The sequence below is a fragment of the Myxine glutinosa genome, chromosome 10 (assembly GCF_964187855.1).
Source record: "Myxine glutinosa chromosome 10, kmMyxGlut1.1, whole genome shotgun sequence".
Classification (NCBI taxonomy): domain Eukaryota; kingdom Metazoa; phylum Chordata; class Myxini; order Myxiniformes; family Myxinidae; genus Myxine; species Myxine glutinosa.
In genome coordinates, this window is record NC_136270.1 from 59,817,239 (window position 1) to 59,833,701 (window position 16,463).

At 46.2% G+C, this 16,463-nt stretch overlaps 1 protein-coding gene across 1 annotated transcript in view; it reads left to right on the plus strand.

Moving 5' to 3' along the window:
- Positions 1-6,717: 6,717 nt before the first annotated feature.
- Positions 6,718-16,463, plus strand: part of CTDP1 (CTD phosphatase subunit 1) — a 117,178-nt gene continuing 107,432 nt past the window's right edge. The window contains exons 1-2 of the mRNA XM_068103686.2: positions 6,718-6,958; positions 13,844-13,927. Of these exons, the coding sequence (XP_067959787.2) occupies positions 6,720-6,958; positions 13,844-13,927 (323 nt within the window). The 5' untranslated portion in view covers positions 6,718-6,719. The remainder of the gene's footprint in view (positions 6,959-13,843; positions 13,928-16,463) is intronic.

Consider the following 16,463-nt stretch of genomic DNA (forward strand, 5'->3'; position numbering starts at 1 on the left):
GTGGGAGATTCCAATTATATCTTGAAGGCCTTGGTTTCCATGGCGTCATGCTGAGCAAGATGTGAGGCAGGGGAGCCAACCCAAAGTGGAGAGCAGTACTCCATCAAGCTGCGGATGAAGGCCTTGTAGGTGGACAGGAGTTCAGGTGGGAATGAATACGATGAATTCAGCTTCCTTAATTGTTTCTTCAATGGTCTCCAGTACTCAGATCCATATAGGAGTATGGAGAGCACACACACTGTTTGGTATACAATCCACTTTGTGTCAATTCTCAAGTGCTTGTCCAAGAAGCCAGACTTCGTCAAAGCAACAAAAACCTTAGAGTCTTGTACAATTTATCTGTCTACGTCCGAGTCCATTCTCCCAGATAAAGATATAACTGACCCTAAGTATGAGTTCAGTCTTCAGAATACTAACAGAAAGTCCAAAGTGAATCCCTACCTGTGTATACACTGTCATGGCTTTCACTGTTCCACATGTAGTTGTTACACAAAGTGCAGCGTCATCATTAAGCTGGCACTAACTACATCATGTTTGTATCTGAGATAAGACTCCCATTCCCTTTACTCTTGCTGTCCAGTGTTCAATCAGGTAGACATACAGGTTTAAAGGTTCTGGTGCCATGCCACAACCATGTTGCAGTCCATTACTCACTTCAAATGGCTCTAGTAATGTGGCCTAACACACATACACACACACACACACACACACACACACACGGACATTTTGAGACCTTGGGAGCCCCCCGTTCCACCTCCCGAAACCCGTAAATGGAAGTAACAACCCCCTTGTAATTAACCCTTTAGCCTCTTGCGTTACCATAGGGATGGTGTTTGTGTGCTTGTGACACGCATCGGTTACCATGATAACTAAAGGGTTAATATTAAGTATACAGAATACTCCTATAAATAACAATGTTTTGTTTTAATCAGGGGATCACAGAAACCAACCATGTCGTCCGAGTAATAAATTATAATAATTTTAATAATAATAATAATAAGTTCCCTTACGGCTTACAATAAGCTTACAATAATTGTAAGGCTTACAATAAGGAACTTCAAGACAGGACGAGGCAATTAGGCCCATCAAAGCCGAGTGCGCTAGTATTGCCAACCGAGTTAAACGGGGGAAATAAAGTATAAACCCAGACGCGAGACCTATAAACCTTTCTGCAGACCCGGCGACCGGGTTCATTAATCTGTGCACCTTGATTAAACGTGTGCAACCCCTCGTGACCATTCACCTTCGTCCTATTCATTTACATGACGAAGGTGAATATTGTCGGTGTGCAAAGTTTTCGTGAATCGTATTTTCTCATCGAATTATTTTCGGTAATGTCGGAGTTTACGGGCGTAAACTGGATAGGTGGCTGGTGGCCGCCTTCAAACCAACTGCCTTGACGAATGCTTTGTCGAGTCTTACAGGTAGAGCAGTACCATGTCTTCCCATCTGATACATCACCACGAGTAATAAAACCACAATGGACATTACATCGAGGGCAAATACAATAATTATTGATGAGTCTGCGACGTGCACACCACTTAATAATGTCAGGTATAAGAGCCAAAGCGTTATCATCTAAAATTTCATCTTGTGGCACAATAAAACGAGGAGCTGGGGGACGACCGCCTGCCATAACGGAGTGCTCAAACTGAACGGATCAATATTTAAAAAAAAATTAATATCAATGGAGGATCATGTATGGAGGATATGGAGGATCATGATATGGAGGATTGTGGCGGACACGAAAGCTCACTGGCGTGATGGCATCATGCCGCGCACCAAGAGGGTGTCGGCCACGCCTGAGGGGAAGGCGTGGCCTCGGGATATACACGGGGCGTGCAGCCCGGAGCACCCCAGTGCTACAGTAGGGCTCTTTCAATAAAGACTCTTTTGATTTACCGCATTGTCCGCTTCCTCCTTGGTAAGCAAGTAGCGCGCGTAGCACCGCGCTTCATTTGGTGACCCCGACGTTGGATCAGCCGTCGCTGACCATCCGAATACGCCATAGCAATGGCAAACAACGCGGTCAAGCTCCCCGAGTTCTGGGAGGCCCAAGCCGAGCTCTGGTTAGTGCAGGCCGAAGCCCAGTTTCAGCTTCGGCGCATCACGGGCGACGCGACGCGATACTACCACGTCGTCGCCGCCCTCGGGCCCGGCACAGCCGCCCGGGTCGTGTCTGTCCTGAGGAACCCGCCGGACGACCACAGGTACGAGGCGATCAAGCGTCTCCTCCTCGCCACGTTCGGCCTCACGGTGGACGCACGGACCGACCGCCTCCTGGACCTCCCCGAGCTCGGTGACACGCGACCGTCGGTCCGAATGGACCATATGCTGTCGCTACTGGGCGACGAAACCCCGGATTTTCTATTCCGAGCGCTATTTCGACGCCAGCTGCCGGCACGAGTACGCCTCGCGTTGGCCGGTTCCATGATAACGGAACCCCGAGCTCTCGCTGCCGAGGCCGACAAGTTCTTCATGGCTTTAGACACGCGGGTGAGTTTCGGTGCGGCCGTCGCGGCTCCCGGGGCTGCGGCTGCGCACCCCTACTCCGAGCCCGAAACTGCTGCGGGTGACCACCCCTACTACGCGACGCACCGCGTGGCCGCTGAACCTCCTGCGGGTTACCACCCCTACTACGCGACGCACCGCGTGGCCGCTGAACCTCCTGCGGGTGACCACCCCTACTACACGACGCACCACATGGCCGCTGAACCTCCTGCAGGTGACCACCCCTACTCCGAGGGGCGCCTCGTGGCGGCCGCCACGCCACGCCCACCTCCGCCGCCGCGGAAAAAACCACAAGGCTGGTGCCGGTTTCACACCAAGTTCGGCCACGAGGCTCGGCAGTGTCGCCCGCCGTGCTCATTCGGCAGGTTGGGAAACGCCCGGGCCGGCCCTCGGTAGTGGCACTGAGCGCCGGCCGTTCAAACAGCCTACTGTTCATAACAGACACCTTGTCCGGGCGCCGTTACCTGTGCGACACGGGAGCGCAGGTGAGTGTCGTTCCCGCCGGTACGTCCGACAAGCAGACCGCGGGCCGGGGCCCCGCGCTGCTTGCTGCCAACGGTACGTCCATACGCACATACGGAAAACGCTGCCTCTCTCTGCGGTTCGGAGGGCAGGTTTTCCGGTGGTCGTTCGTCACTGCCGACGTGCCCATGGCATTGCTTGGCGCGGACTTCCTGTGCGCCAATGGACTGTTGGTGGACGTAAAGAACAGATGGCTCGTCCAGGCCGAGACGTTCAGCTCGCTCGCTTGCGCGCTGCCCAGCTCGTTGAGCAGCTCACGGAGCGGCTCATCGAGCGGCTCGCCGAGCGGCTTGCTGAGCGGTTCGGTTCCGGCCAGGTTGATCTGTACACTTCCGGCAGCGGACGAATTCACCCGCCTCCTCGCCGGTTTCCCGGCCCTCACGCTGCCCACCTTCTTGGCGGGGGCCGTCAAGCACGGGGTGGAACACCACATCCCCACCGCCGGGCCACCGGTCTAAGCCCGGGCACGCCGCCTCGAGCCGACGAAGCTCGCGGTAGCTAAAGCGGAGTTCGCTACACTGGAGCGGCTCGGCATCGTGCGGCGCTCCGAGAGTGCTTGGGCGTCGCCGCTCCACATCGTGCCAAAGCCCGGCGGCGGATGGCGACCGTGCGGGGACTATCGGCACCTCAACGACGCCACTACCCCCGCCCGCTACCCCGTCCCCCACATTCAGGACTTCTCCGCCGGTTGTCGGGCATGTCCTTATTTTCAAAGGTGGACCTCATACGCAGCTACCATCAGGCCGGAGGACATCCCGAAGACGGCCGTCATCACGCCATTCGGACTTTTCGAATTTCTTCGGATGCCCTTCGGGTTGAAGAATGCGGCTCAGGCGTTCCAGCGACTAATGGACAGCGTCTTACGCGACTTGGATTTTGTGTACGTCTACCTGGACGACATCCTCGTCGCCAGCGCGTCCCGCAAAGAGCACCTACACCATCTCCGCACGCTCTTCAAACGCCTGGGCCAGCATGGCCTCATCGTGAACCCCGCCAAGTGCCGGTTCGGCGTCGCCGACATCGACTTTTTGGGGCACCGCGTCACCAGGCACGGGGCCGTCCCCCTACCGGCCAAGGTGGAGGCGGTGAAGGGGTTTCCGCGCCCCCGCACGATCAAGGGGCTCCAGGAGTTCCTGGGCATGGTAAACTTTTACCATCGGTTCCTGCCCCGCATCGCCCAGCTCCTGCGCCCCCTGCACGAGGCCCTCCGGGGGAAGCCGGGCAAACGTGACGTTACCTGGACCGAGCAGATGGATGCGGCGTTCGCGGGCGCAAAGCTCACCTTGGCTAACGCCACCATGCTCGCGCACCCGGCGCCCGATGCACCGATCGCCCTCACCACCGACGCCTCGGACTACGCGGTGGGCGCGGTGCACGAGCAATGGGTGCGTGGTGCCTGGCAACCGCTGGCGTTCTTCAGCCAGCAGCTTCGCCTGCCCGAACGCCGTTATAGTACCTTCGACCGCGAGTTGCTCGGGCTTCACCTGGCGGTCAGGCACTTCCGCCATCTGCTCGAGGGCCGTGCGTTCACGGCCTTCGTCGACCACAAGCCATTGGTCTTCGCGATGGGCAAGGTCACCGAGCCGTGGTCGGCCCGGCAGCAGCGTCACCTCTCGGCCGTGTCCGAATATACGACGGACATCCGGCACGTCGCGGGGAAGGACAACCCGGTGGCGGATTGCCTTTCCCGGTCCGTCGCCCATGCAGTCCACCTCGGCATCAACTATGCCCGGATGGCGGCGGACCAGGCCGCCGACCCCGGCGTCCAGGCCTTGCGGACCGCCGTCACGGGCCTCCGCGTCACCGAGGTGCCGTTCGACGGCGTGAGCACAGCCCTCTTGTGCGACGTCTCCCTCGGGCGGCCTCGCCCCATCGTGCCCGCGGGCTGGCAGCGCCAGGTTTTTGACGCCATCCACGGCCTGTCCCACCGGGCACGAGGGCCTCCCAGAGGTTGGTCGCCGACAAGTTTGTCTGGCATGGCCTCCGGAAGGCCGTCCGCGGCTGGACCAGGACGTGCCTCGCGTGCCAGCGCGCGAAGGTGCACCGACACACCCAGGCCCCATTGGCCCCGTTTACGGTGCCGGAACGTAGGTTCGACCACGTTCACGTGGACCTGGTGGGACTTCTGACCCCCTCGCGGGGTTTCACCCATGTCCTCACAATGGTGGACCGCACCACCCGGTGGCCGGAGGCCGTGCCTTTGGCGGCGACGACGGCGGCGGACGTCGCGCAGGCGTTCATCGCCACCTGGGTCGCCCGGTTCGGCGCCCCCTCGGACATCTCATCCGACCGCGGCCCCCAGTTCACCTCGGAGCTCTGGGGGGCGGTCGCACGGGGGCTCGGGGTCCAGCTGCACAGAACCACGGCCTACCACCCCCAGGCCAACGGCCTGTGCGAGCGGTTTGCACCGCTCGTTGAAGGCCGCGCTCCGGGCCACCCTCCGCGACGGCGGCTGGGTCGACAGGCTCCCCTGGGTCCTGCTGGGCCTCCGGACGGCGCCCAAGGACGACCTGCGCGCATCCGCGGCGGAGTTGGTCTTCGGACAACCGCTGCGGGTGCCGGGCAAGTTCCTCCCCGACCCGACGGCACCATGGTCCGTGGCACAGGCTCGGGATATACACGGGGCGCGCAGCCCCGAGTACCTCAGTCCTCAGTGCTACAGTCGGGCTCTTTCAATAAAGACTCTTTTGATTTACCGCGTTGTCCGCTTCCTCCTTGGTAAGCAAGTAGCGCGCGTAGCACCGCGCTTCAGGATCATATCACTTATTAGGCTCTAATTTATTAGAGGTATTAGAGTCTAATAGGTATTAGAGTATTAGAGTCTAACAGGTATTACTATTAGAGTCTAATACCTGACATTAATTATTAAGTGGTGTGCACGTCGCAGACTCATCAATAATTATTGTATTTGCCCTCGATGTAATGTCCATTGTGGTTTTATTACTCGTGGTGATGTATCAGACGGGAAGACATGGTACTGCTCTACCTGTAAGACTCGACAAAGCATTCGTCAAGGCAGTTGGTTTGAAGGCAGCCACCAGCCACCTATCCAGTTTACGCCCGTAAACTCCGACATTACAACCACCTATCCAGTTTACGCCCGTAAACTCCGACATTACAACCACCTATCCAGTTTACGCCCGTAAACTCCGACATTACAACCACCTATCCAGTTTACGCCCGTAAACTCCGACATTACAACCACCTATCCAGTTTACGCCCGTAAACTCCGACATTACCTTATTTTCATTTTCTCCCGCTTGATTACACCACACGATAAATAAATAAATAAATAAAAATACTAATATATATATATATATATAATTATTTTAACATATCAGTGCTTCACCCCATTTATGCATTTCCGCGAAAGACTCGGCCTCTTCTTCTTCCGCTCTAACTCTTTTCCCTTTCCAGTTTCCACTTCTTCTTCTCCTTCCAATTCCTCATGTCGCCCCCTCGGACCTCTTTCTCATTTCATCATCGTATTTTCTCCTCGAATTGTTCTAATTTCCCCCGCTTAATTACACCACACTACTAAAAAAAAAGATATTTTTAAACATTTCAGTGTTTCACCCCATTTATGAATTTTCTCGAAGTCGCGTCCTGTTCTTCTTCCTCTTTTATTCCTCACCACGCCCCTCCTTGGCCTTCTTTTCTTTCCTCCTCCCCTGTCCCCTCCCACAATGGCGGCCTATCTTCCCGGCTCCGTTCACCTACCGGGGTCGCGGCCTGCTCGGCTTGTCCGTTGGCTCGTCCGGCCAGGCCAGACCATCCGTTCGGGCTCTGCTTTAGCCGTACTCGCTCCTCTCGGCGCACCAGGCCCTTCAGGGCCCGATGTCCAGCCTCAGGAGCGCCTGAGGGCCGAGAGTGGTGGTTTAGTGGCCCAGCTTTGCTTCCAGGCCGAGCAGGTCGTTGAGCCTGGGTAAGAATTTTTAATTACTTGTGTTTGTTTCCTCCAGGTGGTACCATACGTTAGGGTGCTGCATCGCAGAGCAAGGCCATTTGCATTTAAGCTAACTGCCCCGTCTGCAGTCACTATTGTCAAAGCTCCACTTTGAAACGAGTGACTGCAGACGGATCAGTCAGCTCAGGACAGTCAAACTATGGAATGGAGGAATGGTCTGTGTGCGACCGTCACCGGTGTAAATGGCATCTTGCTATGGTATCGACCGTCAAGTTTATCAAAACAATAACAACCAATCGACATGGCACCATCTCATGTTTATTCATGGTAAACTTGGACACACGAGGGGGCGATTTGACCACCTCATGCCCGTGCTTTATCGTTTATGGACACCACATTATTTGGAAAACCAATGCATACCACTCCTAACCTAACTACCAGTACCACTCCTAACCTAACTACCACTCCTAACCTAACTACCACTCCTAACCTAACTACCACTCCTAACCTAACTACCACTCCTAACATAACTACCACTCCTAACATAACTACCACTCCTAACCTAACTACCACTCCTAACCTAACTACCACTCCTAACCTAACTACCACTCCTAACCTAACTACCACTCCTAACCTAACTACCACTCCTAACCTAACTACCACTCCTAACCTAACTACCACTCCTAACCTAACTACCACTCCTAACCTAACTACCACTCCTAACCTAACTACCACTCCTAACCTAACTACCACTCCTAACCCAACTACCACTCCTAACCTAACTACCACTCCTAACCTAACTACCACTCTGCACTACCACATCTCGCTACCAACTACGCCAAGTGACCAACTATTAAAATAAAAAACCCAATAATTTCACCTTGTGTTATAACCCCCACGGTATGTAAAAATTGGGCATATTATGAAGGGAGAGGGATCCCGAAATATACTTTCATAAATGTTACTCTGCTCGTGGTACACTACACTAGACCGTTACAATCATCGCAACACACACTGTATTGGGGTTGTTAGAGCCAATCATCCCAACACGCACTGCACTTGGATTGTTAGAACCAATCTTCCCAGCATGCACTGTACTGGGATTGTTAGAACCAATCTTCCCAGCATGCACTGTACTGGGATTGTTAGAACCAATCATCCCAACACGCACTGCACTTGGATTGTTAGAACCAATCTTCCCAGCATGCACTGTACTGGGATTGTTAGAACCAATCTTCCCAATACGCACTGCACTTGGATTGTTAGAACCAATCTTCCCAGCATGCACAACTGGGATTGTTAGAACCAATCTTCCCAGCATGCACTGTACTGGGATTGTTAGAACCAATCATCCCAACACGCACTGCACTTGGATTGTTAGAACCAATCATCCCAACACGCACTGCACTTGGATTGTTAGAACCAATCTTCCCAGCATGCACTGCACTTGGATTGTTAGAACCAATCTTCCCAGCATGCACTGTACTGGGATTGTTAGAACCAATCTTCCCAGCATGCACTGTACTGGGATTGTTAGAACCAATCTTCCCAGCATGCACTGTATTGGGGTTGTTAGAGCCAATCATCCCAACACGCACTGCACTTGGATTGTTAGAACCAATCATCCCAACACGCACTGCACTTGGATTGTTAGAACCAATCTTCCCAACACGCACTGCACTTGGATTGTTAGAACCAATCTTCCCAGCATGCACTGTACTGGGATTGTTAGAACCAATCTTCCCAATACGCACTGCACTTGGATTGTTAGAACCAATCTTCCCAGCATGCACTGTATTGGGGTTGTTAGAGCCAATCATCCCAACACGCACTGCACTTGGATTGTTAGAGCCAATCATCCCAACACGCACTGCACTTGGATTGTTAGAACCAATCTTCCCAGCATGCACTGTACTGGGATTGTCAGAAGCAATCTTCCCAATACGCACTGTACTGGGATTGTTAGAACCAACCATCCAAACACACACTGTACTGGGATTGTGAGAACCAATCATCGCAAAACACACTGTACTGGAATTGTGAGAACCAATATTCCCAACACGCTCTGTACTGTGATTGTTAGAACCAATCTTCCCAACATGCACTGTACTGGGAATGTTAGAACCAATCATCACAACACACACTGTACTGGGATTGTTAGAAGCAATCATCTCAGCAGGCACTGCACTGGGATTATTAGAACCAATCATCCCAACATGCACTGTACTGGGATTGTAAGAACCAATCATCACAACACACACTGTACTGGGATTGTGAGAACCAATCACAACACACACTGTACTGGGATTGTTAGAACCAATCATTGCAAAACACACTGTACTGGTATTGTTAGAACCAATCTTCCCAATATGCACTGTACTGGGATTGCTAGAACCAATCATCCCAACACGCACTGCACTTGGATTGTTAGTACCAATCTTCCCAGCATGCACTGTACTGGGATTGTTAGAACCAATCTTCCCAATATGCACTGTACTGGGATTGTTAGAACCAATCATCCAAACACACACTGTACTGGGATTGCTAGAACCAATCATCCCAACATGCACTGTACTGGGATTGTAAGAACCAATCATCACAACACACACTGTACTGGGATTGTGAGAACCAATCATCACAACACACCATGTACTCTGATTGTTAGAACCAATCATCCAAACACACACTGTACTGGGATTGTTAGAACCAATCATCACAACACACCATGTACTGGGATTGTTAGAACCAATCATCCAAACACACACTGTACTGGGATTGTTGGAACCAATCATCCAAACACACACTGTATTGGGATTGTTAGAACCAATCATCACAACACACCATGTACTGGGATTGTTAGAACCAATCATCCAAACACACACTGTACTGGGATTGTTTGAATCAATCATCACAACACACACAGTACTGGGATTGTTAGAACCAATCATCACAACACACCATGTACTGGGATTGTTAGAACCAATCATCCAAACACACAGTACTGGGATTGTTAGAACCAATCATCACAACACACCATGTACTGGGATTGTTAGAACCAATCATCCAAACACACCATGTACTGGGATTGTTAGAACCAATCATCCAAACACACACTGTACTGGGATTGTTAGAACCAATCATCCAAACACACACTGTATTGGGATTGTTAGAATCAATCATCACAACACACACAGTACTGGGATTGTTAGAACCATTCATCACAACACACCATGTACTGGGATTGTTAGAAACCAATCATCCCAACATGCACTGTACTGGGATTGTTAGAAACCAATCATCGCAACATGCACTGTACTGGGATTGTTAGAAACCAATCATCCAAACACACACTGTATTGGGATTGTTAGAATCAATCATCACAACACACACAGTACTGGGATTGTTAGAACCAATCATCCAAACACACACTGTATTGGGATTGTTAGAATCAATCATCACAACACACACAGTACTGGGATTGTTAGAACCAATCATCACAACACACCATGTACTGGGATTGTTAGAAACCAATCATCCCAACATGCACTGTACTGGGATTGTTAGAAACCAATCATCGCAACACACACTGTACTGGGATTGTTAGAAACCAATCATCGCAACACACACTGTACTGGGATTGTTAGAAACCAATCATCGCAACACACACTGTACTGGGATTGTTAGAAACCAATCATCGCAACACACACTGTACTGGGATTGTTGGAACCAATCATCCCAACATGCACTGTACTGGGATTGTTAGAACCAAACAAACATTCTCATATTACCATGTATGATCACACAAACATTCTCTTATTAGCATGTATGATCACACAAACATTCTCATATTAGCACGTATGATTATACAAACATTATCATATTCGCATGTATGATTACACATGCATTCTCATATTACCATGTATGATCACACAAACATTCTCTTATTAGCATGTATGATCACACAAACATTCTCATATTAGCACGTATGATTATACAAACATTATCATATTCGCATGTATGATTACACAGGCATTCTCATATTACCACGTATGATTATACAAACATTCTCATATTACCACGTATGATTATACAAACATTCTCATATTAGCATGTATGATTACACAAACATTCTCATATTAGCACGTATGATTATACAAACATTATCATATTAGCATGTACGATTAAACAAACATTCTCGTGTTACCATGTACGATTACACAGGCATTCTCATATTACCATGTACGATTAAACAAACATTCTCGTGTTACCATGTACGATTACACAGGCATTCTCATATTACCACGTTTATTACACAGGCATTCTCATATGACCACGTATGATTGTAGAAACATTCTCATATTACCACGTATGATTATACAAACATTCTCATATTACCACGTATGATTACACAGGCATTCTCATATTACCATGTACGATTAAACAAACATTCTCGTGTTACCATGTACGATTACACAGGCATTCTCATATTACCATGTACGATTAAACAAACATTCTCGTGTTACCATGTACGATTACACAGGCATTCTCATATTACCACGTTTATTACACAGGCATTCTCATATGACCACGTATGATTGTAGAAACGTTCTCATATTACCACGTATGATTATACAAACATTCTCATATTACCACGTATGATAATAGAAACTTTCTCGTATTACCACGTATGATTATACAAACATTCTCATATTACCACGTATGATTATACAAACATTCTCATATTAGCATGTATGATTACACAAACATTCTCATATTAGCATGTATGATTATACAAACATTATCATATTAGCATGTATGATAACACAAACATTCTCATATTAGCACGTATGATTATACAAACATTATCATATTAGCATGTATGATTACACAGGCATTCTCATATTACCATGTACGATTAAACAAACATTCTCGTGTTACCATGTACGATTACACAGGCATTCTCATATTACCATGTACGATTAAACAAACATTCTCGTGTTACCATGTACGATTACACAGGCATTCTCATATTACCACGTTTATTACACAGGCATTCTCATATGACCACGTATGATTGTAGAAACATTCTCATATTACCACGTATGATTATACAAACATTCTTATATTACCACGTACGATTATAGAAACTTTCTCGTATTACCATGTATGATTATTCAAACATTCTCATATTACCACGTATGATGACACAAGCATTCTCAAATTACCATGTATGATCATAGAAACATTCTCATATTAGCACGTATGATTAAACAAACATTCTTATATTACCACGTACGATTATAGAAACTTCCTCGTATTACCATGTATGATTATTCAAAATTTTCAAATTACCATGTACGATTATAGAAATATTCTCATATTAGCACGTATGATTAAACAAACATTCTCATATTACCATGTACTCTTATACAAATACAGTATTGTCATATTACCACGTATGATTGCACAAACATTCTCATATTACCATGTACTCTTATCCAAATACAGTATTCTCATATTACCACGTATGATTTCACAAACATTCTCATATCACCATGTACTCTTATCCAAATAGAGTATTCTCATATTACCACGTATGATTTCACAAACATTCTCATATCACCATGTACTCTTATCCAAATACAGTATTCTCATATTACCACGTATGATTTCACAAACATTCTCATATCACCATGTACTCTTATCCAAATACAGTATTCTCATATTACCACGTATGATTTCACAAACATTCTCATATTACCATGTACTCTTATCCAAGTACAGTATTCTCATATTACCACGTATGATTTCACAAACATTCTCATATCACCATGTACTCTTATCCAAATACAGTATTCTCATATTACCACGTATGATTTCACAAACATCTCATATCACCATGTACTCTTATCCAAATACAGTATTCTCATATTACCACGTATGATTTCACAAACATTCTCATATCACCATGTACTCTTATCCAAATACAGTATTCTCATATTACCACGTATGATTTCACAAACATTCTCATATTACCATGTACTCTTATCCAAATACAGTATTCTCATATTACCACGTATGATTTCACAAACATTCTCATATTACCATGTACTCTTATCCAAATACAGTATTCTCATATTACCACGTATGATTTCACAAACATTCTCATATTACCACGTATGATTGCACAAACATTCTCTTATTACCATGTACTCTTATCCAAATACAGTATGTATTCTCATATTACCACGTATGATTACACAAACATTCTCATATTACCATGTACTCTTATACAAATACAGTATTCTCATATTACCATGTACTCTTATACAAATACAGTATTCTCATATTACCATGTACTCTTATCCAAATACAGTATTCTCATATTACCACGTATGATTTCACAAACATTCTCATATTACCATGTACTCTTATCCAAATACAGTATTCTCATATTACCACGTATGATTTCACAAACATTCTCATATTACCACGTATGATTGCACAAACATTCTCTTATTACCATGTACTCTTATCCAAATACAGTATGTATTCTCATATTACCACGTATGATTACACAAACATTCTCATATTACCATGTACTCTTATACAAATACAGTATTCTCATATTACCATGTACTCTTATACAAATACAGTATTCTCATATTACCATGTACTCTTATACAAATACAGTATTCTCATATTACCACAAATTATTGCACAAACATTCTCATATTACCACGTATGATTACACAAACATTCTCATATTACCACGTATGATTACACAAACATTCTCATATTACCATGTACTCTTATACAAATACAGTATTCTCATATTACCATGTACTCTTATACAAATACAGTATTCTCATATTACCATGCGTTATTGTTTTGTCTTTTCAGTGCCGTCCTGTTAACTTTGGAACCATGTCGGCACCCTGTTGTCATGAAGGGTCTCTGTGCCGAGTGTGGCCAAGATCTTGCCTTGTGAGTTCCTTTACGGCTTGAATCGTAGACGTTAAAGAAGCCACAATTGTCATTCTATTACTAAATAGCATTTAGAACCTTAGAAGAATCCCCTTTATTATTTGATCCGATTATATTTTCATCAAAGCTCTTGAGGGTTGTTGGTAGTGGTTGTGTAAATTGTGAAAGTCCAGAATCCCACTTTCTGTCACTGATCTTTTTCCACCCGCCGCCTCACCTCCCCCACTATAAAATCGAGGTTCATGGGAAAGTGAGGAGACTGAGGGTAAAAAGTCAATGGCCTGACAGTTGGGGTCACAGTTGGACAAAACAAGCAAGGAAGTGAATGAACCGGAAAAGAGGTGAGGGAAGGAAACCCAGTAAGTAAGAGGGTTGGATTGGGAAGGGTTAATGGGGGTAGAAAATATCCCACAAGGTGGTTGTACACTGCTTGCTTGAGTCCCTGGAGGAAGGATTGGAATAGAACAGTCACAGAAACACAGAAAACTGAAAGTTTATAAACTGAAAAGAGGAAAAATAAAGGAGTTCAGGTGTGCAGTAAGCCTGGATTTTGTGAGTTTATCCACGATGTGGTTAATGGAGGAACAGATAAATTCTGTAGAGTCTGAGGGCGTAGATGGAGCTAGACGACGCTAGACCGCAGGAGAGGCGATTAAAATGGAGAAGCTAGACCCCCACCGACCTGCCTGCAATTATGAGAGCAATCTGTGATGTGAAGTTTATTTTGAGACCTTGAGATTAACTTTGTCTATTTTATGCTCACTTGATAGTTCAGGTGGGGTTAAGTGATGGCTCGTCATCCGTCTGTCCGTCCGCCCTTAAACACATGCAAATTCTTCTCCAAAACTGCGAATGTGATTGTGACCAAACTTGGCTAAACTATTATTTGATGTGGTGGAGTACATGGCAATACATGTGCTAGAACTCTTGTTTGTGTGCTGGAAGTGCTAGAAACACGTTTGTTCATGTGCTAGAAGTTTGTTCACGGCATCCTCTCCCTCTACCTACAAGTAGGTCATCGTAAGGCTTTTAGTCCCAAAAGTACTTTAATTTTGATGTACGAGTAGTTTGGCCGCCTTTTTGAATTACAGGAAAACCTTTAACAATCTGTTTCTCTCAAACAGCTTAACCGATTGATGCAAAACTTTAAATTTGTAATCAACTACCAAAGGGAGCTATAGTTTGCTAACAATGACATCCTCAGTCACGTGGTATGGCAGCCATATTTGATCATAACAAAACCTTTAAAAATAGCCTTCTCTGAAACCGCTTCACTGATCGATGCAAAAATTTACTGTTTGGTTATACGTCGGAAATCTAATTTGATAACAATGATGTCATAAGTTATGTGGTATCACAGCCATATTGGATTTTAAAAAAACCTTTTAAAATTAATCTTCTCTGAAACCTCTTAACCATTCAATGCAAAACTGAAAATATATGATCGACTTGCCAATGGGAACGTTTCATTAAAATAAGTTGATCCAAACAGTATGGCCACCAGTGATGTTATAATACAGAGAGTGGGCAATATTTCAAAATATGAATTATGGATACCTTAGAGTTGCACCTTATCAAATAGGGCTAATTTTGATAACAGAAAGTACCATCATCATATTGGAAGTGAGCAATATCTCAAAAACTAAGGCTCATACACAGCATGGAGTCGCGCTGCTGTGAACATATCAATACTACCTGACCTAAAATGGTCATTCTAAATCCAGCTCTTATTTTTACCCTGATCCATCCATCATTCCACTTTTCGGTAACCAGCTAGGTGAGCTACAGGACCATTGGTCCAATATTTTTGAATTTGCAAATTGGTTTGCAAATGACGATAAACAGTTATTGCTCGTTATCGCAACACTATTGTTTTCAGGTGTCACAAGACCAGACAGGCCTCAAGGTAACTGAATGGTATTGTTACTGTAGTCTTCATTACTGATGGTGAATGGAGGTTATGTTTTCACCCCTGTCTGTTTGTGAACAAGATATCTCAAATTATTTGTGGACGGATTCAGACGAAATTTGGTGGAGAAGTCGAGTATGTGACAAAGACGAAATTATTAGATTTTGGTGAAGATCCAGATCCAGATCTGAGAACTTTTAAGTGATTCTTTACCATTGAGAGATAGGGCAAAGAAATGATATATAGCACGATATCCCAAAAAGTTTGTGGACAGATTCGGCCAAAACTTTGTGAACCAGTTGGGTGTGTGACAAGGACAAATCAATTTGATTTTGGTGAAGATACAAATATGGATCCGGATACGAGGATTTTAAAAGTTTTAACTGATTCTTCACCATTGAGTGATAAGGCCCAGAAATGATATGCAGTATAGCATGATGTTTCAAAAAGTTGTGGACGACCTATGACAACTTGGTAGATGAGTTGGTGAGGAAACATTAGCAGGCAAATTCGATTTTGGTTCAGGTCCACATCCAGATCCTTAAGATACAAAATGAAAACTGTTCAGCCTGGCAAAGGTATGCTCTCTACAGAGTGCCATTCTAGTTGGAAGTTGTGTTACTGTTT